The sequence below is a fragment of the Synchiropus splendidus genome, chromosome 5, assembly GCF_027744825.2.
Source record: "Synchiropus splendidus isolate RoL2022-P1 chromosome 5, RoL_Sspl_1.0, whole genome shotgun sequence".
Classification (NCBI taxonomy): Eukaryota; Metazoa; Chordata; class Actinopteri; order Syngnathiformes; family Callionymidae; genus Synchiropus; species Synchiropus splendidus.
This window is the reverse complement of record NC_071338.1, coordinates 31,759,315-31,787,180: the sequence shown is the minus strand read 5'-3', so window position 1 is coordinate 31,787,180 and position 27,866 is coordinate 31,759,315. Positions and strand designations below refer to the sequence as shown.

Here is a 27,866-nt window from a genome sequence, read left to right as displayed (position 1 = left end):
GAATTCCATTTCTCTTATCATGCCAGCTCCACCCCGTGAGCTCAGGCAAAACCAGCGAGCAGGCACGACTAACCATCTGTGCCAGACTGAAATCACTGCTGTGGTGTGTAAAGGCAACGTCTGACTGCACTCGGGGTGTTACAAATTGATCGCCTTGATTTTGGGGGAGAGAATCTTGTGGATGAAATTGTATTTGGGCTCAGCTTCTCAACCTCACTGCTATCTGGTGTTTCACTCCCCTTACATCTTCCTGCATGACTCCCCGATAACTTGAACACGAGAGATCAGTTTTAAAATCTGCATCAGAACTATGTAGACCTCAGACACATCGTACTGTATGTTGTGGTGACTGCGTCTACAGAACATGACTGGAGTTCAAAGTTGAAAATGTCTGTGGCGACCAAACCACAACGGAGGATCTGACCCATCCTCGCTCCCTTGGCGTAATACAGTATATTGACGTTGGGTAAGTGGACTTGTGTGTCCTATACTGACGCCGGTGGCAGCCTTCAGCGTTGGATGTTGACGCATAGGCATTTCAATGGAGTAAATGGAGTGGCTTACGTGGCTCTGCTGCTTATTGGTGGTGCTGTTTGGGGACTTTAAATAGCAATTATATGGCAGGACGTTATTCAGCACCTGCCACACCACTCCGTGGCCAGATCTCATCACCCTTCACACCTCAGTGTGGTTTTCCTCCCTCATTCTCGCACTGAGTTTTATCAAACCATATGATTGGCACATGACTCCAGAACCCACTGTGAGATGGGATGTTCCTGGAGGGACATGCAGTCAATTTTAATTCACACTCCTCCGGGCCACTTAAGATGAAATTGAGGTCCAAATTTGGCCATGACTTTGACACGTGTCCGACAGCTTCCTTTTGGGTTTCTCTGAAAATCTCCTCCGTAGATCACTGATGTTAAGTTTGTGGATGTTAAATTCTCACACAAGACATGGCAAAACTGTTTTAACGTCATGGTCTTTCAGTGTTTTACCCAGTGAGACTTAATCTAGCTTGCTGTTGTCCTACATGGATAAAGGGTCAAGCCGCCCTTGGTGAAATATGGATGTCGACAGAATGTTTTGGGGTTAGACTGAGCCAGCAAGGTGTGTGAGAAGACCTTCACATGGGGTACCGTGGCGTGCCAGCTTATGAATCCAACATGACTCAGGCGTGTGGCCCAACAGCTGAGATGTCGTCCAGTTAGCCTGTCTTGCTGTGAGATAGAAACCTCTTGTGGAGCAAGCTCAAGGCACTAAACAGAACTAGCTTCGACTGACTGTCTCAGCCCTTCCTGACAAAAAATAAATAATCTGCATCACCACATTTAAAACACAGGTTTATTTTGAAAACAAGATCCAGTCCAGCTGTGGCTCGGTCACTTTTGGCCGGCTGTTATTCGTGACACATGGAGTGACTGGTCACCCCACCAGAACCAACACATGACGCATCAGCAGGAACATGCTCGAGTGCTGTGCAGCACGGAGCGGTGACACAACAGAGTGACTAAGCACATTACTGATACAGCTGTAAAGGTTGTAGTCGGTCCATACAGGGTCTTCAAGGGCTACGCTAATAGTTTATCTTTACTACTGCTTATGTAAGAAAAAATGATAGTAGAATTCAAAAATACTATGCCAGCATTTGTATATTTATCTTTCTGAATGACTTGAGACTTGGAGTAAAGCTCAGCCTTCTGTATGTATGAAGAAGTGAGTTAATTTTGCTGACATTTCCTCCTGATACTACTGTATTCCCGCACTCTTTTGGGGTTATATGCTGAAAGAAGGAGGAGACCAAGAGAAAGATTAAGGTCTAGAGAGGTAAACGTATCTGTTCCCTCTGTCTTTTTGTTGCTCTCAGTCAGACCTGATGTTGCCGCGAAGAGGTCCCTAAAGCAGCTAAAAATATATATTAGCTATAATAGGTATTATGCAAAAGTACTGAATAAATATAACTGACATATATTGTTTTAATGTAACACACATGTAGTTAAATACAGTTAGAACACGCTTCACAAAATGGAGTATCAAATGAGAGCCAGAGCCTTAGATATTGGCAGGTCTACGCTTCTTATTTCATGGATATGCAAGTGTCAGTCCCTTCTGGGTTTGAAGAATGTAGAGCCGCGCTTCTCTTTCTTCCCTGCTGCAGCCGTGACTAAAACCAAACCCAGCAAATATCATTTTTCCATTCTGTCAGACTGACTGCTGAGTGGTTGACAGTCTGACAGCGGGAGCCTGTGAGTCTCACCTCAGGGCAAAATAAAAAAAAATAAAAATGGGAAAATCCTGACAACAAATCTCTGCACGAGTCAGTCACATATAGTTAGAGGGGAATGGTTTCGTATTTCAGTCTGATGACATCATTAGCAACATCCTGGTAAAAGATGGATTGGAAAGATGAACTGATGCCTTCAAATTGGATTGAAAAGTGTATTTCACATGTAAATGCTAAACTGAATGAATCGAGAAACATTTTCAGTTGAGTCTGATGTCCATAATCACACTAGAGTCACTGGAGGAAAAAAGAAAAATGGTCCCCAAGATTGTCTGCCGAAAGTAGTTTGCATCTGCTTCACTGAACATGGAGAAGAGGGAAATTAGACGGTGACTCATAAGTCAGATTTTTTTGTTTTTGTTTTTAAGAACTAAAAGTTCCAAGAAGTAAAATATTCTTTCCTCAAAATGAATCCTTAATAAAGCATTTGTTAATTATTCTAATCATAACAATAATAATACTAAAATGCCAAAAATTATGATGAAGAAATTCTAAAAGTATCAACAAATGATGAGGCAAGGTTCCATAACTCACACTGTAATAAATAATAAGTAAATAGAAAAGATGGGTCACAAATTGGCATTTGTATATTTATATATTTGAAATTCAAATGCCCAAATTACCGTTGATATTAAACTAATATTAATAATGAACATATATATGTATATTGCATATAACATTTCCAGTCGAGTCTGAACTCACCATGTTAATGTTTTTTTCCTCATGTCATCGGCACAGATTATTGAGAATTTAATTTCAGTAAAAGCATCTGGCAATATCAGCCTATGTAATACTAATCCAGTATGAATAGACTGGCGCTAGACGTGTGTGTAGATTCAAGGTATCTCTTGCCAGATTCTCCACTCCATGGCGTCACTGAAGTGGTTCCGAAGACTCTGTAGTAAAGTCAGAATTAACAACTTATGTGATGATTATAACTGTGGTTTGTGGTGGGGGATTTAGTGACACATGCTGCTCTCTGTGGCCTGTTCCCTCATTCCTGTCCACAGATTGTTGAAGGTGAGGTGAGGTGACGGACCGACCCCTCCCACTCGATTGTTATTTGTGATCCTGTGCTGCTAAAAGGCTAAAGCGATGTCCTATATGAGTGAAAGAATCTAATCATAACTGCTGAGGCATTATGATAAAAAAAAAGGTTTGCTTTCATTTCCTCTGCTGCCTTCCTGCTGAGCCAATATTAACCACTAATATACTCATTACTTGCTTATTCACATTAAATTATCAGTAGTTTTGAATAAACCTTTGGCTCCCATCCCTGGTTGAAATGTAGTCAGACTTAACAGCCCACTAATCACTACTTTATATTGAGTAATTACTGGCTAATGTGCTGCTAATACACATATGAGTAAGTTGCTTATTTATGCCCATACATGTTCCCTAATCTCTAACGCGTGACCCAGTCATTTATCTCACTGGCACTCGTTCAGCTGGTGATGGTCTCGGGAGATTTATTCCTTCAGTTAGCATCTTCTCACTCGGATTTCTGATTACAGTAGTTCCTGGAATGGTAGCAGAAGTGTAGCCTACTTCTCATTCAGTGTGCGCAATTCTAAATCATATTTCAGCTCATGTGTGTCACTCCGTGGCAATGATGTCACTCGTTTAATAATTTCTCTCCGGTCCCGTGAGAAGCATCTGAATCCTGCGCAGCTCCGTCTCATCTTTGTTTGCACTGTCAGCCTTTGTGCGTCGACACTTTGGCTCGTGTTTACCCGGCTCACCCTCGCTGTCGCCTCATTTATCTTATTCCATGGCGTTTGTCATTTATCTGCTTTTTAGAGCAGAAAGGAACATTACGTTTGGGCCAGCGAGCAGGCCGGGAGTTTAGATCTGATCCGCATGTGATCTGAGCAGCGTGCCCTTTCTATTGTCTGCTAAACCCGGGGTCGACTTCACCTGCTGGGACTCCGCTGAGAGACTCGCTTGTTCAAAAGATGCAGGGGCCAAAATCCTGGAAATAGCAAGTGCGCTATTGTTCACTGCAGATAGCTCATTATCATTTATACTGTAATGGAAACTGCGCCACAAGCTCTTTTGAGATCAAGAATGTCTCATTTGTTTATCAACAGGAAATCAGCGGAAACAGATGTTTCTTGACTGATAGCAGTACTACTGTCACATTATTACAGTATAGATACAGTTCTGTTCTGATCAAAGTAGATTACTCAGCTATGAGAAACCATTACTTCTTTACTACTGAATTTGAACTGATGATTAGATGGGCTATTTCATCCTGCAGCACAAACCTTCAATGTATTCTCAAAGTGATATTTGGAATTCATGTGAAGATAGCCCTTAAGAATATATCTAATCCGAGCCTTACATTTTCATTGCTAAATGAAATTGCCAAATGGCAGCAACAAATTGCCTGTTTCTTGAGGGGTTTAAGAGTAACTGGCTGCTTTATCTCATGGCATATGACATATGTGTCAAAGTCAAGGCCCGATGAATGAAACCTGCGCTAGAAGTCATTCTAAGTGGAAGCTTTAAATAGGTACAGTTGGCTCGAAGACATTGATATCGTGACCTGTGAGGGTGACAGTCATTCAACAGGCTGTCTGTCAGCATAAATGCCAACTATTAATCTTGAAACTCCCCAAAAATGGTGACATTATGATGGTGAGTGAGGGAATATATTTGAAGTTGATGGTAGATGCTTTTGTTGTTTTAGATTGTTTAAAAAAAGCAGAACATTGCTGTTCTTGCGCTAAGATCTGGACCATTAAAACAGTGATTGCTGATGAGGCTTCGTGAAACAGTGTCCTGAATTGCAGAGCTGTGTAGGTGGCGCTATCTTTTTAAAAATCATATGTGGGATCATTGAAATAGCTGTTCAAAATCTGAATCATATTTTTTAGCTTAGAGTGCCACCTAGCGGTCTCTGAAAATGAGGACTCTGTTTCATGAAGCGTCATACACTCATCAATACCAAAGACACATCTGTTTTGTGTAACCATAATATGCCTATGTTGCCATCATCACTGATCACATGCTTCAACGCGTTCTTTACATTGGTATTGATTTGCCGAAGGCTCCGTCTTGATCTTTATTTAACGTGGAGCAGAAATAGGTCTCAGAATTACGTAGGTCAAATGTCGCTCATATATGCTACTGGGAGCTCCAGAGACACTTCTGCTCACCAGAACCATGTAGCTTCACACCTATTTTCTGCTTCTGAGATTCAGAAAACCGTCAGCTGGAACAATATGGCAGGTTTGGAATGGCGCCCGCATGGTTTGCTGAGGTCGAACTGACAACGTGATGAAAGCGTGGGATTCGCAGTGTAAGCAGCGAGACTCTGTTTGCGGTGTCAATGAAGCGCTTGACAAGGACCGAAGGTGGTGAAATTGGAAAGTTAAGGGTGAACAGGAGGGTGAGATGATACCCATCTCTGTCTTGTTGCTCACAGTTTGTCAATCAATCCTGCTGGTGTGTGGTGTGCGTCACCAGGGTTAGCTCACATGGGCAGCGCGGGGAGCTCACACATGTAGCCTGCAGCTCAGTGTTGACAGCCGGTGCCAGGAGACGGGAGAGGAAGGAGAATGGAGGGCAGAGCTGCTTTCTCCAGTTGGTGGTAATACAAAGCCTGGAATTTCATAAATCTGTCATGGTTGAGGGAGCAACTGAAACTCTCCCCAACACATTCTGACTCTAACAAATATGGACGATCGCCAAGTGAGGTTTTGCGTGCAATGTTGTCTCCTTACTTTTCCTTCCCCATGGAATATTGATGTATGAGACATTTCAATGGAATCAGTTGTCACAAAAGAGAGGTTGAGCTGATCTTCTGAGGTGGTAATAGTGATGACCTGATAAGGCTTCATGAAACATTGTCTTCAATTTCACAGTCTACAGATGGCACTCTCTGCTCTAAAATCAATGGATTAGAAAAAACATATATATGAAACCATTGAACTGAAAGCGGCCCCTACTGAGCTCTGAAAATGAGGGCATGTCTCATAAAGCTTCATCAGCCCCTCACTACTATTCACAATCCCAACTGGCATTAAATCGAAATTCAAGGAAGAAGTTGTAGGACACATCGAGTTTGCAGTGGTTGGTTCTGTTTATGGTTCTGTTATCCTAACAGATCAACCCTGTATCATTTAGCACGGCAGACCTGTAGTGATGTGCCAATGAAGCTTCATGAAACGGTGTCCTCTTTTTCAGAACTCATTAGGTGGCTCTCTTGGTTTAAAAACCTGCAAAACATGTGAGGAAATCTTCCTCCTTGTTAGTCGGACAAGTCCACAGCTATCCAAGGTCATTTGTGTCAGATCAGTGGAGTTAAAAATATTGCTCTTACCTAAAAATCTCAATGGCCATTTGTGTGCAAGATAGTACACACTGTGTGGGATATGTTTCCAAAAATCCACCAAAATATTTTCATTGAAAAGAAGAAAATGAATGTTTACAAAAGGCTTGAAAAGTCTGTCCTTAACCATGATGGAACAAATCTGAAGATGGAAAACGGATGAATGATGGTGTTGAAGTGATGTTGGGAAGTTCATTTCGAAAGCAACCGATCTGTCTTCCCAAGAAGAGCTCACCCGGCATCCCAAGGCTTGTTCGAATCTGAGCACACTTGTCCTCGGCAGGCGGTGTCAGTATTAGACAGCAAGGTTTTTGCTTATGGTCTAAGCAGTGAATAAATCTCAGGCATCTGTTCCATCTCATCGGCTTCAGATTAGAGGGAAAATCTCTCTCAGGCTTCCTGTGTTTTCATTAAAAGTGCAGTGAGGACCGGTGACCTCTGTCGTGAATGGACTCTGCTGGTGTTAGATGGCCTTGTTATACTGTCATCGCCCGTCATTTCGTCATGTGTGGAAAGGTTGATGTTGGAGTGTGTGTGTCCGAGTGGGCAGTGCTACACCGCATAGGTGCTAAAGTGCACCGTCAACACTGACGGCAGAGTCAGCAGGGGGAGGAGACCCAGGACAGTGGAGGAAGACGATTTATTTAATAGCCTTTCTTCTCTTTGTCGCCTTCTCCTCTGTGCTCGATCAGGAGAATACTCTTACACACGCACACACACACACTCACATATACCTTTATTTTCAGTCGCTATCGATCCTGCCCTCAGAAATTGACCCATTTTACAGTCCGGGCCGGGCGACAGCGTTGCGGCAGTAAAGCATTCAATTTGAAGAGGATTCCGTTTGGCAGCAGACGGATCGCTTGTCAACGTTACTGTTTGGTCAGGAGAAGCTTTAGTCATTCGCCGATTGAATCTTGACCAAAGCCACTGGACTGAGGATGCTGTTAATCTGGGTTTAATGAGATGTAACACTGATTTACTTCCAAACTGTTAACCTCACTGTTGACATTCAGGTTGCCACAGTGGGATCAAGTGGGGAAACAGGAGGCATATTTAGACAGCTTAAGCCATATTGATTAATTCAATCATCTTCTACTGCACATCCCAGCGGCTGGTCGCTCCAGTCTCGGCTGTGGATGCAGCGTTTGACCAGAGGTGGCTGAATTGAGGCTCATTTCTACACTGAAATGTCGTCACGGAATATTAACCTGGCTCATGATTAACACTCCCAGTGCTCAACTCATATTTCTCCCCAGTACGTGCGCGGTAACCTGGGCATCTTCCTTGCTGTCTTGGAAAGGTTTTGGTCAGAGAGTCCAGGAGGTTTATATCAGAGTCTCAGCACAGTTGCCATCGTGCTACACTATAGTATGTTCCTTGTTGAAAGACAGAGAAAACGTAGTTATGGTCCATGCTGGGAAGAAATATACAAGTAGGGGTTGAATTATACATCTCATTTGAAGTAAGATAGATCAACACAAGAAACGTTTACATGGGGCCAGAATATAATTTTTCAGGGCACGTACATGCACTCTTCTGAATAATATTGTTATGTTTATGACTTTGAACTTCGCCAGAAAAACAATGCATTTTAAGCGCTTTATAATGCCAATAAAAACTGTGTTTGTGATTCAAGTTCAGAACATTGCCAAGTTTGTTTCATGAGTCAGTCTCCGTGCTGGACCTCATTTTCAGAACTAGTCTAGAAGTGATCCTTTAAAGCCAGGTGTGCGCACCACTGTCCTTTCTACGGCGCAGACCACCACTAATAGCTTGTTCTTGAACATACAATTCTCTGAACCTTCTCCTTTGGAAGACCATGAGGCTCATGTCTCCAAATTCTACCAGAGCTTTGGTGACACCAGGGGCAAGGTCCATCCCGTCTGTGCTGCAATATTTCAGGACTCCAGTCCAAGCTTGTGAAATACCTCACCTGAAGCGACCTGAACCAAATTGTGATGCAGAGTGTGTTGTGTTACCTTTATATCAGGGCCAACATTGACTTTTCCCTCACAAATTAGCTCCACTGTATCTCATCCATTGAATCAGACCCACCGGTAATCCTTGGCTTGTTGTCCTGAGACCCCGGGCTCATCGCTTTGTCTTCCTTCGACCACTTGTCATGGGCCTGGCAGCGGTTCTGACAAACCTTGTCCTCTGGCTGACTGGTGCCCTGCAAACCGTGTGAACTTTCCTTATCCCACCAAAGTTGGAGCAGCATGAGTTACAAAGCAAATACCAAACTATCAGTCATTATGTGGCTCTTGGGTCCAGATAGACTCCTGAAGCCTTATCTTAAGATTCAGACCGCAGAACTTCCTAAGGTCTGATCAATAATGACTCACTAATGGTCAGTGGTGTCACATAATTTCAGGATTCCTCTCCAAAATGTTCAAGAGCTCTCAGAGGATCGTAGAGTTTCTTCTTGTTCTCTGGGAATTTCCCGTCAGGTTCAGCCTCCTCCACCTGAACCAACTCCCTGCCACACCACAACATCGAGGTTAAGGCATCTCTGTCTGAGTCTAAGTTTGACTCTAGTGTGACTCAAGGAGTTATACTTGTCTACAAAATTGCCAGAATTATCACTACAATTGATACTAGTCAAACCAGCAGTGCCAGTGGCTTAATCAGGACTATATAGTGTGTATTTAAATACTGCAAATACTACTTTTGAGCAACCACAATTTCTTTAATTTGATTGCTGCTTCCACTACGGCAACCATTACTACTTTGAGTACAAGTCAAACTGTAGCTACTACACTCTACAGAATATTCTATTACCACTATTACTACTTCCACTATTCTCACCGCAGTACTACCATACCTATAGAGCTTAATGTGCTTCAACTAATTCTACAGATGGCACTGGTACTTTCTGCAGTTACTGCTACTACTACGTCAAACGTTGGATCTGGCGAGGATGAAGGGAATGAGAACTAAGTTGAACATTTTCAGCCATTAACAGCCTTGTGACTCAATTTGACTTCAGTGTGTTTGTTGCTGACTCAAGGAGTCCTACTGCTGTGATATTTGCATTGAAGATAAAAAGTGCAGGTCTCTTTATTCAATGGCGAAAATGCGATTTTCGAAGTCAATAATTTATTCAATAGTGATGACATACGAGTTTGAAGCAAATTGCCCTTTACTGGGAATCTGAGAGATGATCAAGTGATATTGGTCTCTCAGCAGTTGTAGGACTCGTGATTGTCTCTGGAAATCAATATGCAGAAAGTTGTTTTCCATTTTGCGTCCAAGCAATGATTTGTTTTTCTCCCCAGAAACTGCACGTCTTCAAGAAGACTCTCCAGGCCCTGATCTACCCGATATCATCCACCACACCGCACAACTTTGAGGTTTGGACGGCGACGGCGCCCACCTACTGCCATGAGTGTGAAGGCCTGCTGTGGGGCATCGCCCGGCAGGGCATGCGCTGCTCCGAGTGCGGTGTTAAATGCCACGAGAAGTGCCAGGACCTGCTCAACGCCGATTGTTTACAAAGTAAGATGATGGGTTGCTGTCTCAGCTGGAGTGTGGGAGAACCATGGGGCATTAGAGTGATGCGGATGATTGATTGTGACCCAGATTTCATGACAATAGGTGAGATTAGGAGCAAAATGGAACAATTGAATCTGAAATTGAACCCCTGGTTCAGCTCCACAAGATCCTTCACTATGTGTCCGTCCTTTTGAAGACTTACTTGCGTAGGCTTCTCCTCTCGATTCAGAAAGCTGTTGCTGTAATTTAGTTCTTTTCAGTGGGCTCCGTCCTCCGCCCCACATTTCTATAAATACCGACCATAAGTCCTGCGAGCCCACGTGACTGCCGTAGAGGGGATTTGAGCGATACATATTGCAGACCCCCCACAACCAATGTGTGCTGAAGAACATGATGCATTCACGCCCAGATTGATGTCGCTGTTTCTCATTACAATCTGGAATCAGTGTTGAGATCGCAGGCGTGTCGTACGCGCGAGGTCTAATAAAGGCGACGTAGGATCGGGGTGAAGCTCACGGCGATCCTCGCACACACTTAAGTAGATTAGCTACACTCTGGCTGTTATAAACGCAGTGATTTGTAACAGTGATGCCGGCGTAACAATGCTGCGTAATGCAAACAGGCTTGACCTGATAGGATTTCTCTTTATCTCCTTCACATCTGCACTCATGAGGACACTTGAGATGTGAGACGGCGCTGTGATCTCTTATCAGTGAAAACAGCTTCCTTTGTGTCGCATTGTGTTTCACACTGGATATTATTGCTGGGTGCACAGCTGGTCAGACGACTAGCAGGTTAGCTGTGGCAGTGGGGGCCCCTTTTTTCCATCGCATTATCAGCATGACGTGTGTGATGTGGAGCTTTGAAAAAAATTGGATTGTGAGTGTTGAAACTACTAACACGGCTGCTGCAACTATGTACCTAGCCTTCTTTTGTTTGGATTTACAATGACTACCACAATTACCAATTATACTTCTTCTACCACTACTATTACTTCAGTTTATACAGTGCTCCCACTGCTGCTACTACTGCAATAATGACTTCAGTGATCGCTTGGTATCACCACTACTGCTGCTGCTAAAAACAAAACCTAGCCATGCATTCTTCTTGCCTTATATGTATTTACTGCTGCAATTACAAATACTTCGACTACTACTGTTCATCCAGTCAATGACAACTGTATTACTTCTAACGTTGCTTTCAATGCCACATAGCTACAAACAGTACTACAACTGCTACCATTACTACGACTACTGCTACTACTTCACTGCTGTTAAGACCTCTACAAAATGCCACTACAACTACGACAATTACTACTACACGAACCAGCAGTTGCACCAGCTCCATCACTGGTGCATATTTTTACGACCGCAAGCACTATTTGTGAACTGCCTCTGTTATTACCTACATTTCTTTAACTTGATTGTTGCTGTACTCTTAGTACAGAGGACACTGTTGCCACTACATTCACGACAACATCATCTATTACTACATTACCACTATTTTTACCGCACTACCGCTACTCCGTCAGAGCGTTATGTTCATGACTAAATTTACTGATGGCGCTACTACTTTCTTCAATTAAAGCAGCTTCTTTGTTAACACTAGTAATATTACTACAACTACCAATGGTGGTACTCAGTGGTACTTTCTGCTTCACTGCAATTACAACTGTTATTTCTGCTTTAGCTATTGCACGATACCATTTACACCTCAGTTACTACAACTAGGATTGCAATGTCTGATGCTGCCACAAGATGCAGTTACTTCAATAACTCACATCAATTCTGTTTTTGGTAATACTTCTGCTACCACAGGGGCAACTGTGTATTCTGCTTCAAGTACTAAGACTACAAATACGACTACTGTTTCTTAGGAGTGTCAGTATAGGTTACTACATTTAGCTGTTACAGTAGTGATGGAGATGGAGCTCTCAGCGGATCGTAGAGTTTCTTCTTATTCTCTGGGAATTTCCCATCAGGTTCAGCCTCCTCCACCTGAACCAACTCCCTGCCAGCTGTAGAGTTGAAGTACTGGTTGCTATCAGTATTTCAAAAGCTGTTAGGTCGCATCAGAGACTAAAAAGGAGCAGAGGGAAGAAAACATCTTAAAATATCTGCTACCTTTTCACTGTATGTTCTTCTCCCGGAGGTTGGCTGCCTGTCAGCTTTAGATTGCTCTCCGTTCTGTTTTCCAAAATGACAGCAACATTTAAATCTTCTCACAGGGGCGGTGGAAAAGAGCTCCAAACATGGTGCCGAGGACAAAACCCAGAACATCATCATGGCCATGAAGGAGCGCATGAAGATCAGGGAGAAGAACCGGCCCGAGGTGTTCGAGGTGATCCAGGAAATGTTCCACATCTCCAAAGAAGACTTCGCCACCCACCTCAAGACAGCCAAACAGGCTGTTCTGGACGGAACCTCCAAGTGGTCGGCCAAGATCAGCATCACAGGTGAGAGCGGCTCCAGAGAGAAACCCATAAAGCTCATGGCTCCATCCAAATAGTATTGATTAATCAAAGCATCTGTCAGCATGGCAGGGGTTTTATTAGCTTTCACTTACCACTTAATCACCATCACTCAGCCCTACAATGACTCTGTGTAATGTTTTAATGCTCCCCTGTGTGACCCGTGACCGTCACCACGACCCGCCGCCTCACCTTTAACTCCTTCCAGAGCAAATATGAATCCAAACGTGCAATTAGAAGGCCGACCCGTCACTAATGGCAAACGCCGCTCTGAGTTGTATTTGCGTGGCATTAACCCCGAGGTTTTGCCCATTAACCTTTGACATGGAAAGAAAAGCTATAATTTGGAAAACAAATAAAAATTGATTGGGCAGCGTGGATGTTGCTGCAAAGGTTATTTGCCACTCAACTTTGTTAAAGGTTACAGGCAACTCAGTGAGTGGGAGTCCTTTTTTGTTGGCTAAGCTTCTGGCCTAGCTATAGATTCAGTGAACAGACAGTATACAGTCAGTGAGTTTGATGCTCTCTTTATGTACGAAAATGTTCCTTTCAAGCGACGTTACCGTCACCGATCACATGTGTCCTTACGTTGGCATTGCTCTTCGCCAACACATCCACCGGGGGCATGTAGAAAAGATGTCACCTTTACGAGACAAGGCAAGATGACTAGTTGACAAATGTAATTTGATAAGACAAGAAGATGACGATCACTCAATCAGTTTCTTCACTTGACACAGAGACTTGACATGGCTCGACAAGATGAGGCGGGACTTGACCAGACCGTTTCTTGACTCAATGTGGAGACCTCACTTGGGCAAGACGACGCATTGACTTAACTATGCAAGGTGGAACTCGACCAGACTGTTGGGTGACATGGAGGCTTGACTAAATTGAGGGACAGGACGGACTTGAAGAGACAGAACTCAACCAAACATTGCCTTGACTTGACACGGAGACTTGACTTAATGACACTACATTCAACCAGACTGTTCCTTGACTTGACGTGGAAACTTTACTTGACGAGGCAAGACGTGTGAATGGTTTGACTAGACGTCACAAGACTCGACCAAACAGTTTCTTGACTTGACGTGGGGATTTGACTAAACCTGACAAGAGGACAGTGGCTTGATGAGGACTTGACAAAAACGTGACAGATATGACGGCACCAACACTGGAACACTGGACTGGAGAGGGCAGGTACAAAACAGACGAGGTGCTCACAGGAAGGCCTGACTCACCCCACCACCATAAAACAGCTTATAAACACCCAGACGTTCAAACTAACAGATGAACGAAACAAAAGCTAGCCAAGCGTGAGACTGAGGCTAATAAGACTTCTTCCAGCCTGTTCTATATTTGCCTGTCCCTGCTCTCGTGCGGATGATCGCCTGCCTTCTTTGATTCCTCGCCAAACCTGTTTTATTTTTGTCCCCTCCTCAATTATCTACTTGTAAGCAACTGTAATTTGCTGGCAGTGTAATATAATATTCAATACAATGCTCTTAATTGAACATTTTATATGAGATTCATAACTCATTGATCCTGGTTCAGATATATTGTTGGTTGAGAATCCAAAAGAGAAAAGAAAAAACCTGCAGTAATTGTGTTTCTGGATTTAGATGTGACATGTACACCTTCTTTAATGGAAAGCTATAAAGAAAACACCCCCCTGGTGTATAGCAAGGTCTGCTCACGGCCTCTCCTATTTCCACCGGGGAGACAGCACCGCATAATGGTTCTGGTTTCATCTCTTCCTGCTGGTTAACTGGCTTCAGAGAGAAGGTCAAAGAGGTAGCCTAAATCCCAGACTCCAATCTCTGCGGTAACCATGTCAGGCTCCGCTCACTTGCTGCCTTGCATTTCTGGCAATGTCAATCCTCCTGAGGGGAGGGGAGAAATGTGGGGTTCGAAACAAATAAGCCGGTAAAACGGAATAGAAATGGAGGAGGCTTATATGAAGATGTGAATAGAGCAATGAAGGAGAAATGGATTGAGCGAGACATTGGAATTTCGTCTCTGCTGCTATTCCACAGCCTCATTGATGGTCCCACTTGAAAGTATTTATAGTGCGGAGATTTATTCATCATTCAATAGATGCACAGCAGTTGGCAGTGGCCGTGCCAGGCTTCCAAATCACCCCTGAAATACTCTGAATCCATAAACCTGGAAGGTCTGCCAGCAGCGGTGAACCTTGATCTGGCAGACTTGCTATAGAATCTAAACAGAAAATCACATCTCAAGTCCGATTAGAAGACACCGCTAATCACTGACATTGCGGGCTACGAGTTCACTAGCTCAGGTCGGTTTGATTGACATGTTGAGGATGGAATGGTTGGGATATTTCCAAGCTCATACAAGATTCTTCACCTTCTCACTTCAAACATCGCCACAACAATGATCAGCTCAAAGCTCTCTCGTCTTGTAGCCACCAAGCTTTCCAAGCTCTGCCTCCGCTTCATAACCGTCTACAAAGCATGTACATCTCCAAGCTATCGTTCTCTTGTCACAGCTCCATGTCGCTGAGGGTGAAAGGATAATGTCTTTTTCTGCATTAACAGTTAAAATGTCAACACTCTTCTTTTGAAACATCATTTTTAAACTGAGAGTGCCACCTACTGAGCTGGGAAAATGAGAACACTGTTTCGAGAATCCACATGAACCCATCACAATGTGTAAGTCCTGCTTACACAGACATGACATTCAAAAGACGTGATCCTGTCTAATGATGCCTTTAAACAATGTCGGTGCCACAATGTAAAGTGTTTGGACATTCAAATTGGTCTGCAAATTTAAGATAAATGTTCGATAAACAAGGCCATTGGTACACAAATATTTGATCAATTTTGGGTGGCAAAAGCAATACTGGACTTCAGATGTTCAGTTTCTTGTGTGCTCTTTGATGTGGGTCACCGGATTAAAGTAAAAGAAGCTCATAGAAGAGAAGCTGGGAAGATGGAAAGTGTGGCGGATCCCGACACATTTCATGTCGACTTTGGCTTCACCATTTTTCCACACTGCCCAAAGACAAAAAAAAAAACAAAGAAACAAAAAAAAAAGAGGGTGGGAATCCAAACCAGACGCTGAGGCCTCTCAGCCGTTTAGACTTTGCCCTCCTCCAGCGGCTTCCCTCAGCCCGACTTATTGATTTCTTCTCCTTTGGAAAACACCAGTGAGGCTGAGAGGGCTGTGCTGCTCCCTGCTCGCCCTGAAGAGGTCACTTCAGTAAATGACTAACTCGTGGGCCTCCCAAACAGATGGTTACCAACAAAGCCGTCCCCTGATAGCTGCATTGGGCTGTTATTCCCCAATCGTGCGTGCTGGTTTCAAACCGTTCCACTGAGGTCGCTCAAGGATGTTTGGTAAAGAGCAAGGATGACAGGGTTTTATAAGTCAGCCTGAAGCACCTTCTCTAAATAACACCAGTTTATGGTGTGGTGTTCGTCACTATTTAAATAACAGAAATCACGGCTGTCTTCTGTTGAACAAAAAACACACAAATACCTCATAGATCAGGGATTACATTGACAGGATTTATTTCAGGCTAGGAGGCGCTAGAGGCTCCTGGCGCTAGGGTGGGTTTTCCCTGTTGGGGCGTCCACTGTCTCACCGCTCTGTCAAGGTTAATTGATGATTCCAAATGATCCAAGGTGCACGACTGTTCAGTGAGGATTGGTCAGTTAAGAGTCGAACCAAATGCTGAATGTGTACCATGAACACTCTGGGATTGGTTGGAATGAAAACCAGCACCCACTGCGGCCCTTTCTTTGTTTGGTGTCCAGTCTTGGCGTCTCTGAAGAGTACGGTTCAGAACAGACTTGCAGAACTACAAACATGGATACAGTCATTAGGAGCAAAAAACAACAACTGTAAACAAAGACCGTAGTGTCACAAGAAATCCATAACAATATGACACACATCACTGAGTGCTGGTGTCACCTACATCTGCAGGCAAGTCTACAGAAGAACTGAGAGGAAACAGGAAGCAGCTATTAAAAATCAAACCAGAATAAAAGTGAGAGTGGCCTGTTTATAGCTCCCCCAAAAAAGACAATATTGTTCAATTTATAGGAAGTGTTGCAATATAGGAATATTATGTATATAATACAGGAAGCTCTCGTGGGCCGCCTAAATTGAGTCGGAAGGCCGTATTTGCCCCCCGGGGCCTTGAGTTGGAAGCAAACTCTGTTTTACAGTGTAGCATTTGAACAAGGCCAACATGAATAGTTTATTTCCCGCTGTATTCTGTCAGTAAAGGGATAATAGCCGACTTCCTGTCGCTCTCATTGTCGGTCAAGGACCTGGAACGGTGCTGTGAGTGTTTTCTCCTCCCCATAAATATAAGTAACAACAGGTGTCACTGACACGCTTCAAAAGACCTTCCAGCTGTCATACTTGAACCTTGTACATGTCTGACACGCAACAACCTTTGATTGGAAGTCCAGGATCCCTGTCGGTCCTCCACTCACTGACTTCTGTCAGCTGTGGACTCATACGCACCTGAATTATTCACATGCTCTCCAATGCATATTTAATGCCTGAATGTCTTTTTCCTTTTTCTGGAGCCGGGAAATACTATGCTCTCCCCTCCTTTGCATTTTGTGAGTGAAAGTCTGGCTTTACAGCCAGTTTAAGTGTGCTAGTAGTAGACGTACAGAGTCTTTACTCGTGTGGAAGAAGAGAGATAAATCAACCCTCGACTAACATCAGGGAGCAAATTGATTTTCCTTTATTGAACGTCCGTTGGAATCAAAGCGGGTAAAGGCAAAACAACTAGTACACCAGGATTGTAATGGTTGATAAATATTAGAAGACGCAGCACTCCAGAGAGCATCGTAATTTAATTATAAAACCTGCCTTCGTCAGCTTTCAGCGCGGTTCTTAAATATTAAAAAACAAATCCAGTTTCTGCTGGACACTAGAGCGCTTTTTATGTGTTTTCGTTGAACATCTTTGAGGATGGAGGACGGATTCATGAACCTCTTGATAGAAAAAAAAAAAAAATAAAGAGGGTACCTTTCTGTTGACTATTTCTATTATTATCTTTAGTACTACTCATGTAAATGTGTCATATTCTGACTTCTGGACACTTGTTTTTTTTCAGAAAATTAAAAGTAGGACACTGTTTCATCAACCCTGCAAAGCTGTTTCATCATACCTCATCCACCCATCACGTCTTGTTTTCACTGACCTGAGTGTAATGCTCCCCCACAAGACGGTGCAGGTTAATGTCCCTAAATCTGACCAATAGGTCCATTTTTAAAAACAACATGAAAGGCAAATGGTCTTCATTGAGTGTGTGTTCTGTTATGATGGAAAGTTTGCATATCCAGTTTGAAAATATTGCTTTAATCTTTTACCACTGCACAGTAACTTAAAAGACAGTCATATAACATAGGTGCGTTTGAGATTCAGACGCCAACTGGAACATGTGGTACCTGATCTGGTCCCTCCTTGGATGAGGTTGTCATTGGGAGTGACTGGAAAGGACTAATGGAGACCAAGGTTAGGAAGGACAGATGGTTTAAACACCTGGAGAGGAGACACAAGGATGTTGAAGATGTAGAAGAGGAAGGCAAAAGGTCATGATGAAGGTGTGACTAGAGGAGGGTGAAAAGAGGTGAAAGTGGATGTGATGAAAGGCCACTACAGACTGTGCAGTTTCTGTATCTTACAGCATAAACTGAGTAATGAGACTTTGTTTTGTCTCCCACAGTCATGAGTGCTCAGGGTCTCCAGGCGAAGGACAAGACCGGCTCCAGCGACCCTTATGTCACCGTCCAGGTGGGAAAGACCAAGCGGCGGACCAAGACCATCTTTGGCAACCTCAATCCGGTCTGGGACGAGAAGTTTTACTTGTGAGTCTTTTCCACTCATGCGTCACTTTTAATCTCAAATCTGCTCAACTGATTCTAAAATTGCTGCTTGCTCCGTCATGTCCAACGTCACGATGTTTGTGCAGCAGCTTCCACGATGATGTTGGTACACTTGAGTTTTTTTTTTAACAACCCAAAGCTTTAATCGAGGGATCAGTGTCGCCCATCTGCTACTTTCGGTCTTGACTTTCGAGGAACAATTTAATCGTGCGAGGTCTTGGATCTGTAATGTGCTGACCAGCACTTGTGTTTTCTGGCATGTTTTCTTCTAGTCCAGTGAGCATTATTTCTTTTCTATGGTCAATACGATGCTGCTCAATCACTTCAACGCATCACTTCACTGATAGATTTCCTCACAGTTTGTCCTGTGGCCACCTCGGCGAGTTCCACTCCACAACTAATTGCATGTTCTTCCTTGGACCCTTCAGCAAGCTCCTCTGTGATTGAGTTTACAAACCGATAGCTGCAGTAGGTAGAATTGATTTCATTTGATCCACGACTCCAGATGAGTTAGACTAGTGGCAGTGAAAGTGAATGCAGGTCGTGATAGAGGTCAGGTGATGTTCCTGTGGCTACCCAGATCACAGGCAGATCCTGGCTGCATCCGGCCAATCGCCTCCACAGCTGATTCTTTGTTTTTTCACTGATGTGTTACATCATCTTGAACTTAAAATTTAAATGTGACATCAGCTCTTTGACGAAAAGTTAATCAAGTAGAAATATGCGACAGCGCTGACTGCTGAAATTTTGAAAACTCTCTTATCCTCTCTTTTTTTATGTCGTCAAACAGACACTTTTACTCAAAGCTACTTACTGTGGATCAGCACCAAGCAACATGACTAAGGGTCCACACTGGTTCTCTCACTTGGAGTCGAATTGACGGCTTTGTTATTGTTGTAGTGAACAAAAATAAGTGCAGGTTGTCACCATTACCGTTTTAGCCATATTAGTTCAGATAAAAGTTGCTTGAGTGAGATGCTTTTTTTTCTCCCTTGTTTTTAGTGTAGCCACAAGTGCAGTGATGGCTTCAAGCGAAGTACAATGTTGGCAGGTCTCTTATCCAATTTGTCAATAATCTCACACGTCCACTGGATGTCTTCATTCTCTGAGTAAGAGAATGCTTGGGAAGAAGTTCAGGGATCTTGCAGCAGCAGTTTTTTTTTTTGACAGGCAGACAGGCGCCAAAATATTGAGCCTCGTAACATCAAACTGATGACTCACTGGTGTTTTATTTACCTTGAAGCGCTCAAAATGTGCTCAAAAATGTTTTGAGTGCTTTAGTGTAAATATGTGAGAAGTTAAATTATATAGGTGGCATGATTCGAGTTCAGAACATTGCCAAGTTTGTGTCATGCACTAGTCTTGATCCTGTTTTGACAACTAGTTTAGAAGTGATCCTGGTACGGGTACGAGGAACTCCCTGACCTTTCTATGGCGTAGATAGCACCATTACACCCACTAAATTTCGTGGGTGTGGTTTGTAATCCTGTGTGCTATGTAGTCTGGAATTTACGGTCACCTTTGGACTCACTATTTTATATTAGTGTTACAGCCATTCTTTAATGTCAAAGGTTATTTGTGGATTAGTGAAGGGTCATGATAAATGGAGCCAAAGCTCATGCTTTGGTTGGAGCCATGAGTTTCATTAGCATAGCAGAATGAACGTTGCAATGGAATATTGGTGTTGCCTACTAATGAGTTTCAAACATTGTCGGGGTCGTAATCACAGTGTACGCTCATCTGCCTTGGCAAGATGAAAGATGTTCATATGATGAGAATCTAAATACTGCTTTTTTGCCTCTGAAAAATGAGGAGAAAATCTGTGAATCATAGCGAGGATAAAACCTAAAAATGATTGTACAAGAGGTAATATTCAAAGTCTTCAGGAGTGCCCCGACGTCTGTGGACCATCCATTACTGCAGAGATTAATAGAGCGCTACCTAACTCTCGCAGAGAGCACTACCCTGGTACGGCTTCCCCAAGAAAGAGATTAGCTTCAAAAGAAACCCACAGCAGTATTACTTCTGAGGACGTCATTAGAAGGAAATGTAATCTGGTAGGTTTAATTCTGGTCTGACCCCCATCCAGAGCTAAGTGCCTCCACCACTTCTCTTCTCTTTAGCAGCGCCATTACAGCTTAACTTCTGCTGCGTCCGTCGATTTAAGGAGGGAAGCGATGAATATTTAACAGAAGAAAGTTCACGAATCTACACGCTGGCTGCTGGTGGAGAGCCAACAGGCTTGTGTATGTTGTCGGAGTGTGGAGGGAAAGGTCAAGTCATGTCTGGAGGTGGTTCTTCCTGCCGAACGCCGAGCTCTTCCCCTCTAGAGTTCAGTTTACCCCTGACTCTCCCACTCTCGTACACTCAGTCAGAACCACGGCAAGCATCTTAATATGTTACTCACCAAAGGGTCAGCGAGTGAGCTGGGATTCATGCTCGGCTTGTGCATCTGACTGTGGTTCTGCTTGGCAGAGCAGCCTGACCCGATGAGCACTTGGTTTGTTCCATAACAAATGTCTTGTTTTTATTTTTATAAACGCAGTGAATGTCACAACGCCACTGACCGCATCAAAGTGCGAGTGTGGGACGAAGACGACGACATCAAGTCGCGGGTCAAGCAGCACTTCAAGCGGGAGTCAGACGACTTCCTGGGCCAGACCATCATCGAGGTCCGCACCCTGAGCGGGGAGATGGACGTTTGGTACAATCTAGGTACGAGTCTGTCTGCAACTGTCTGTGTCCTCAAGGCCCCTCCAGGTCTGGCTCAGTCTCATTACCATGAGGGGGCGGACTGAATTTAAATAGATCTTCTCACTGATATAAAAACAAAAGCATGTCTCCCGGGCTTCTTACAAGGGGGAAATGATCTTAACATAACAGATCTAAATCTGTTATGCAGAGAATCAAGTCTGAGCATGGATACGAGTAAATACCGCTGAAGAAGTGCAGATTCATAGTTGCATTTAAGACTTTCATTTGAAAAGAAACTTTCATTCTTGGCGGTGTCACACATTTGTAGACGTGTTACAGCGTGTTTTATAATAATAATAATAATAATAATAATAATAATAATAATAATAATAATAATAGAATTGGCAGAGATAATAAATATTTGAGCTCAAACGTGTTGTCAATAAAAAAGTTAATGTATAATATAAAAATGTATTTTAAATTTAGTGTATTTATATATTTATTTTATTTACTTTATATTTTGTTTATTTATCTTCCCCTTAGTATCAAAATATACATAGAAACAGTAAAATAAAACACAAGAACTTTTTAAAATTATTACTTTTTTTATTTTAGTTTTTCTTGAACGTGCACTTTTGTTTGTGGAGCAATACAACTGGTGACAAATTTAAGCCACCAGTTAGTTTTAATCTCTATATGCATTCTACTCTATGTTGCATGATACGTAACAGACACTCCATATAAAAACAGGAACTCTATTTGCTCAGTCAAATTCTAGCTTTTTCGCCATTGAATATTTCTGTTGCTACTCTTTTTTTTTTGAATATCGAAATATGACTTAAAAAAAAAGAGTAATATTTTGATTTATTTCCATTTTTGACAAATTCTTATTATATATTAAATATAATGCGTTTCACCTCATTTAGACATTTAACATTTGTCTTCCATCACACTGGCATGTATACAGTATGTACAGTATGTGTGAGACCTCCTATGTATAATCGTAATTTATTGGCGTCCACTTTATGGAAATTTCTCTCAAGGTCGTCAGCTGAACATGAATGATAGGAATCCTTTTCTGCCTGGGAATTCGACCTTTCCCTCATTCATTCAATGTAATTGCAGCTTCTGTAACATGCAATCTGTTATGTAAGCCGTGTTTATGTGTCTTTAATACACACATAATGTCCTCCATAGCCAGAATCATTATCTCTGCTCTCATCAAGCCAGCGTTAACTGTCATTAACCTCGAGGACAAAACTGATGTCACCACGTGTCCCGGATGGTCACATGGTCGACTGTGGAGCGCAGCTGCCGGAGCGGCGGCACAATGAGGGCCGCCACTTGCGTTGTGACTCGCGGCTGCCGCCTTTGTTTGCCTCTCCAGCTAAAAGGAAGCAATTTGTGGTAATAGTGACCCCTGCCCACTGCCGCTGCTCTCTGCCTTTCTTCATGTTCACAATGAATGTTTAAACAGGACTCTGCCACTGATGGTGATTGACCCCTTCCTCCTCGTGCAGCTGTGCTCCTCCTCAGATCCTCTTCAGTGTTTATCTTCACTTGACTGTGATTCCTCTCGTTCCACACAAGTGACGAGAGAGCTGCAGCTGTGGGCTCGTTCCTCACTGTTCTGGAGTGATCAGGCTTTTGTGTCTTTTGTTGGGACAAGTTTCACCACTCCACTTTCTTCCGTCCGCTGAGATTCTACTTAGAGTTTGTCAATCCCAGCGGAATCAATTTTCTTATGGACAATGCTCGAAAGACACTGGATATATAACAGAATCAGGATGACAAAAGACTGTAATAAGTCATATGTGAAAGTTCACTGATATAATAATATTTTTGTTATATTGATGTTTACATTTTACATGTTTAATTGTTTAATTATCACATTATTATTAAATATATTCAGTTCAATATTCTTTATATTTTTCTTGAAGTTTTGTTTTTGTTGAAGTTTTTTTTCTTCTTCTGTTTAATTGTCTATTCAAAAAAGCTGAATATTTTTAATTTCTATAAATATGATAAAGTTATGAATTCAAACCTCCATGCTGGCTGTAGTTCACAAACGAAACTATTATATTATGTTATTTTCTCCTCATAATTGTGTAATGCATAAATAAATAATTACAAAATATGTAATGCAAACAGAAAATGAATTAATGATTAAAAATGAAATGTTTATCTTGAAGCAAAATAAAAAAAGTAATATGCAAACAAAACTAAAACTTATTGTTGTCAGCTGAGACGCTCTGGTTTAGCAGGTTTTATTTATTTATTTTTCAAATATGTTTGAATCAGGAGGCGTCTCTCCAAATTTGGAGTCTCACCATCCTTCTATGGTGTTGTATTTCAGACAAGAGAACTGACAAGTCCGCGGTGTCCGGTGCCATCAGACTGAAGATCAGCGTGGAGATGAAGGGAGAGGAGAACGTGGTTCCACCTCATGGCCAGTACACATGTTTACATGAGGTATGGTGACTCTGATCAGAATCCAAAATGCTACGGCTCATGGAGACACTTGAAAAATAAATGCCTGTACTTTTACAACTGTGAAGAACCAAAGCCATTTGTTTTGTTTGTGCTACTTTACATGTGGAATCTAGTGGATAGGATGAATGAGAAACTCTGTTGCAAATGTAATTCCTTGCCTCGCCTGAGTGGCAGTAATGAGCCACTGAACAGAAGGAGCTCTGGATGCCATCTTTACTATGAGACATTCCAAGCTAAAAGAATGAAGTGAGTACATTTGTGGGATTGGTTTCATCTTAAGTGAATCTGAGTGCTTTTGTCGGTTCCACACTGAGAATTCTTGATGGATACAATCGTCTTAAAGCTTTTGAATGACTCCAAAGGTCATGCTGTGCCACCTCTGATGAAGTCTTCTCATCACGATCTCCGGTGTGTCTCTGTACGGCAGAACCTGTTCCACTACCTGACGGAGGTGAAGAGCAACGGCGTGGTGAAGATCCCTCAGGTGAAAGGGGAGGAGGCGTGGAAGGTCTACTACGACGACGTGTCCCAGGAGATCGTGGACGAGTTCGCCATGAGATACGGCGTGGAGTCCATCTATCAGGCCATGACGTGAGTCCCGCCCCCGATCAATGACCGTTTACAGTCTCAATTGAGGAAAGTAGGTGAGAGTCGGGGATGAGAAAAAGAAACAAAGATGTCGACTCAGCAGAATCAGAGCTGGGAGCGCTATTGAGCTCCCGATTGATTCATCGCCGGTTCAACTTCTAACTTGACCTGCCGGCATCGATCTCGGACACACAAACATTCGCATCCCGCCTCTCTCTTCCGTCCTTCATCTCTGGTCACATGGTGTGACACATCTGATATGAAAATCACGAATCATCATCCCGAACGCTTGGAATCCTTGGGATCGTGTGTCTGAGAAATCACTTCACGTTAAAGCTTCGGTAGCAGCAGCTCAGAAAATGGAGCTACATTAAGCGCTAAATTAAGCTTGAGGTGCAACGCTGCAGCAGATGATGCTAATGGCGTCTTCAGGTTGACTGGTTCATATCTTCTTCTCTGCTTCCCAGTCTTTTACATACTGAGTCACAATGATTTTGCGATGAAACTGGGGGTCGAGCTGTGCTCACATTGGACTCTTGAAACGGGTTTGTTTGGCTTACAACAATCCCAAGGTGAACACTGGAGGATACAAGAGAGACATGGCACGTGTGAGTTTTGATGTTGGCTCCTCCAATGATTATTAATTTACAAGAAATATAACCAGCTTTGTATTGATGCCAGCAGCCTTTTATCACAGTTCAATTTTACTACGATCACACGATGGCGGCGGCTGTGAAGCGCCACTCACCCCTCCCCTCCAACAAAACCCTTCCTATGTTAGTTTTTCTCCCTCCCATTCAATCACCTCTCCCACTCCTCCCTCCCTTTGAAACACTTCTCCTTCCTCTCAATCTGTTCCTCATCTCTTTACTCTTTTCCCGCCTGTGGTCTGTGAGTGCGCCATGTGGACGAGAAACGCAGCCAAGTGGAGTCTTGAAAAAAAAAAAATGGCTCTGGAGATCCCGCTCGAACAGCACCAGGGGAGTTCAGCGGATGTCATCATGACTCTCTTTGCATCACTCTCCTTTCGCTCCTAACCCCAAGTGCTGCTGGGTAATTTGGCGGCTGAAAGCCAAGTAATTAAGTAGGCCTGCTGAGAAGAACATGTTTATTTGTCCGAGTGCGCGCGCGCGCTGGCATTGTCTGCTCCGAGGAGGGGGAGTGAATCTGTAATCATTACTCCTCTTTTATGGTGCAATCAGCTCGCCGGGCTCGGAGTGGAATCTGCCTCATGATGTCCATAAGTGCCACCATTTATGATCATCATGAAGGCCTGTAAAGGTGAGGGCTTTCATTATCAGATTCACTACCCAGGACCAAAGTTACTTTTCCCCTGAGATGGAAGAGTTTCCCTGTGATTTCCCAAAGCTCAATCCATCCTGATTCGATCCTTGAACCTTTCCAACCCTTTTATGACCACAGCTATACCCTGATGGATTTATTTCAGTTTTATGGCTGTAGACATCCTTTTTAAAAAGTTTCACTGGTTGAGTCAGTTTTTCAGTCAGGTGTTCTTGGCAGCCGTGGTCGGATGCGAACTAACCTGAAGCTCATTTTGGCCCATGTCTTCTCTCTCTTCGACTCACTTTATAGCTCAGTCAACAAGTTTTTCCTCACTTGTTTTCCAAAACAAACTCCACCCCCGCAGTGAGACTGTAGGATCAGACTACAGAAAGGTATTGTGATTTTCCAAAACAAGTGAGACACACAGAGACGTTCCATCTTCTGTCTCATAAAAACAATACCGCAGTTTTCATCATGGGTGGAGCATAGTGGCTAACAGCACAATAAATTAAAAAAAAAAAAATTCTCTGGAATCAAACCCACAACCGTGGGGTCCCGAGCCCTGTGGTTTTAGTGGTGCACCTCAATGACTGCTGGCTCTGTATTTTGGTGTCCCCATGTCGACAGTGTTTCAAAGCAACGATTGGCGATTGTCAGTCTGGCTGGTTGGTTAAACTGGTTGTGTGTCCTTCATTGAATTGTTTGAAGACCCCTACCATGTTTTTTTCCTCTGGTTTTTACCAGAGTAGGTCACATGTTTTTATATTCTTCAATCCATGGTTTATGAAAATGCCTATTTTAGCCCTGTTTCTTCTGTATTTGTAATTGTATACTTCTGTTATAGTTGTATGTAAAGCACTTTGGTCCGCACTCACTGTGGAAATGAGCTATATAAACAATATTGACCTTATACTTGAGAGATGGTAATCAATTGGGAGTATTTTTCAAACTTTTGTGAGTCCAAATTGAACAACACACAATCCTAAGCATTTTTAGGTTAGCTCATTTAGTTTTACTGAGATTGTTTTGTCTGTTTTTGGGTAATTCTTGGTGATGAAGCTTCATTAAACAGTGTCCTTATTTTCAGAGCTCAGTAGAGGGAGCTCTAGATTCAAATATGATGTGAAGTTTCAATCTTTTAGGGCAGAGAGTGCCATCCAGTGGGCTCTGAAAAGGAGGACGCTGTTCCATGAAGCCTCGTCCGCCCATCATTCTGATTAAAAATAAACCAATGTTGTCTCCCAACAACACATACACAATATGATGAACACAAATGTGGGGATCACCAAACCAGCGGGGATCATAAGAACCTTAACAAAATTAGATGAATAGGAACACGATCATTTGGAATATACACAGACTAAAGCACACGAGATGGTCAGAACCCACTCATGGACAAACGGTGGTAAATAAATGACCTAACATAGTGTTCCACACACTCATGGAAAACAGGAACAGCAGGTGCAAACTCGAGATAAATGTAAATATATAAAAAATATATATAGAATAAAGCTTAAGGATATGGAACACCGATAAAGAAAGGACATGAGGGACAGCAGTGGGGTCGATTACCAACGTAGGCACAGGGACAGTTTAGCGCAGTGGGCTGGAAACTGTGGCAGTTGTTGGTTACTTTGGAGCTTGGGTGTCTAAGAGGGCAGAAACATGGAGGCGAAAATACCAAGTCAAACGAAATGTGACCCTTGATATTACTACATCGGTTCTAAGATTAGATTGTTTTTGTTTTCAAATTGAAAAAGTGATGCTCTATGGACCGTTAAACTCCCCTGTCATCTCTTCTAGTTGTGACGGCAGATTTTCATTTATATTTCATAAAAACAAGAAGCCCAAGAAGAACAGCTCAGAATACCTCAGCCTTTTTATTATCGCTGCTGTCGAGTTTGTAAAAGCTTCGAGCAATCCGAGGCACAGATGTTCACTTGATTTGGGCTCCTGCACGTCGTCACCTGTGGTATCAGTGTGATTACACAGCTTATTGCGCCTTTACATTCTCTCACCGTGTGTTTGGTGCGAGTTTTTCTGAGGATGGTGGCAGATGGTCCGTGGATTTACGAGGTTTTCAAACGGACATATGTTCCTGGAGTTGCCTTCAGGCGAGGCCTCGCACTTATCGGGGTACAGTTCTGATTTGGATGGTGTTACCCACATTAACATCTGATCAATATCGATCATATATTTTTTAAAATTTCGATTTCATAACATCCACAGTGAGTGGTGGAATATTGTTGCAGCGATGATAGTGCCTCAAAACAAGACGTTTGTGTGTTTGATTTTGGTTGAGGCTGGGTTTCCCACAGCCACTCTGGCTTCCAACCCATTTTCCCA

At 42.9% G+C, this 27,866-nt stretch overlaps 1 protein-coding gene across 2 annotated transcripts in view; it reads left to right on the top strand.

Annotated features, from left to right (window-relative positions):
- LOC128759485 (protein unc-13 homolog C) overlaps positions 1 to 27,866 on the top strand; it is a 160,616-nt gene that overhangs the window by 51,816 nt on the left and 80,934 nt on the right. For both annotated transcript variants that reach the window (XM_053866480.1, XM_053866479.1), the window contains exons 7-12: positions 9,902 to 10,121; positions 12,346 to 12,573; positions 18,302 to 18,443; positions 21,007 to 21,176; positions 23,512 to 23,627; positions 24,076 to 24,239. In XM_053866480.1, the coding sequence (XP_053722455.1) occupies positions 9,902 to 10,121; positions 12,346 to 12,573; positions 18,302 to 18,443; positions 21,007 to 21,176; positions 23,512 to 23,627; positions 24,076 to 24,239 (1,040 nt within the window). The remainder of the gene's footprint in view (positions 1 to 9,901; positions 10,122 to 12,345; positions 12,574 to 18,301; positions 18,444 to 21,006; positions 21,177 to 23,511; positions 23,628 to 24,075; positions 24,240 to 27,866) is intronic.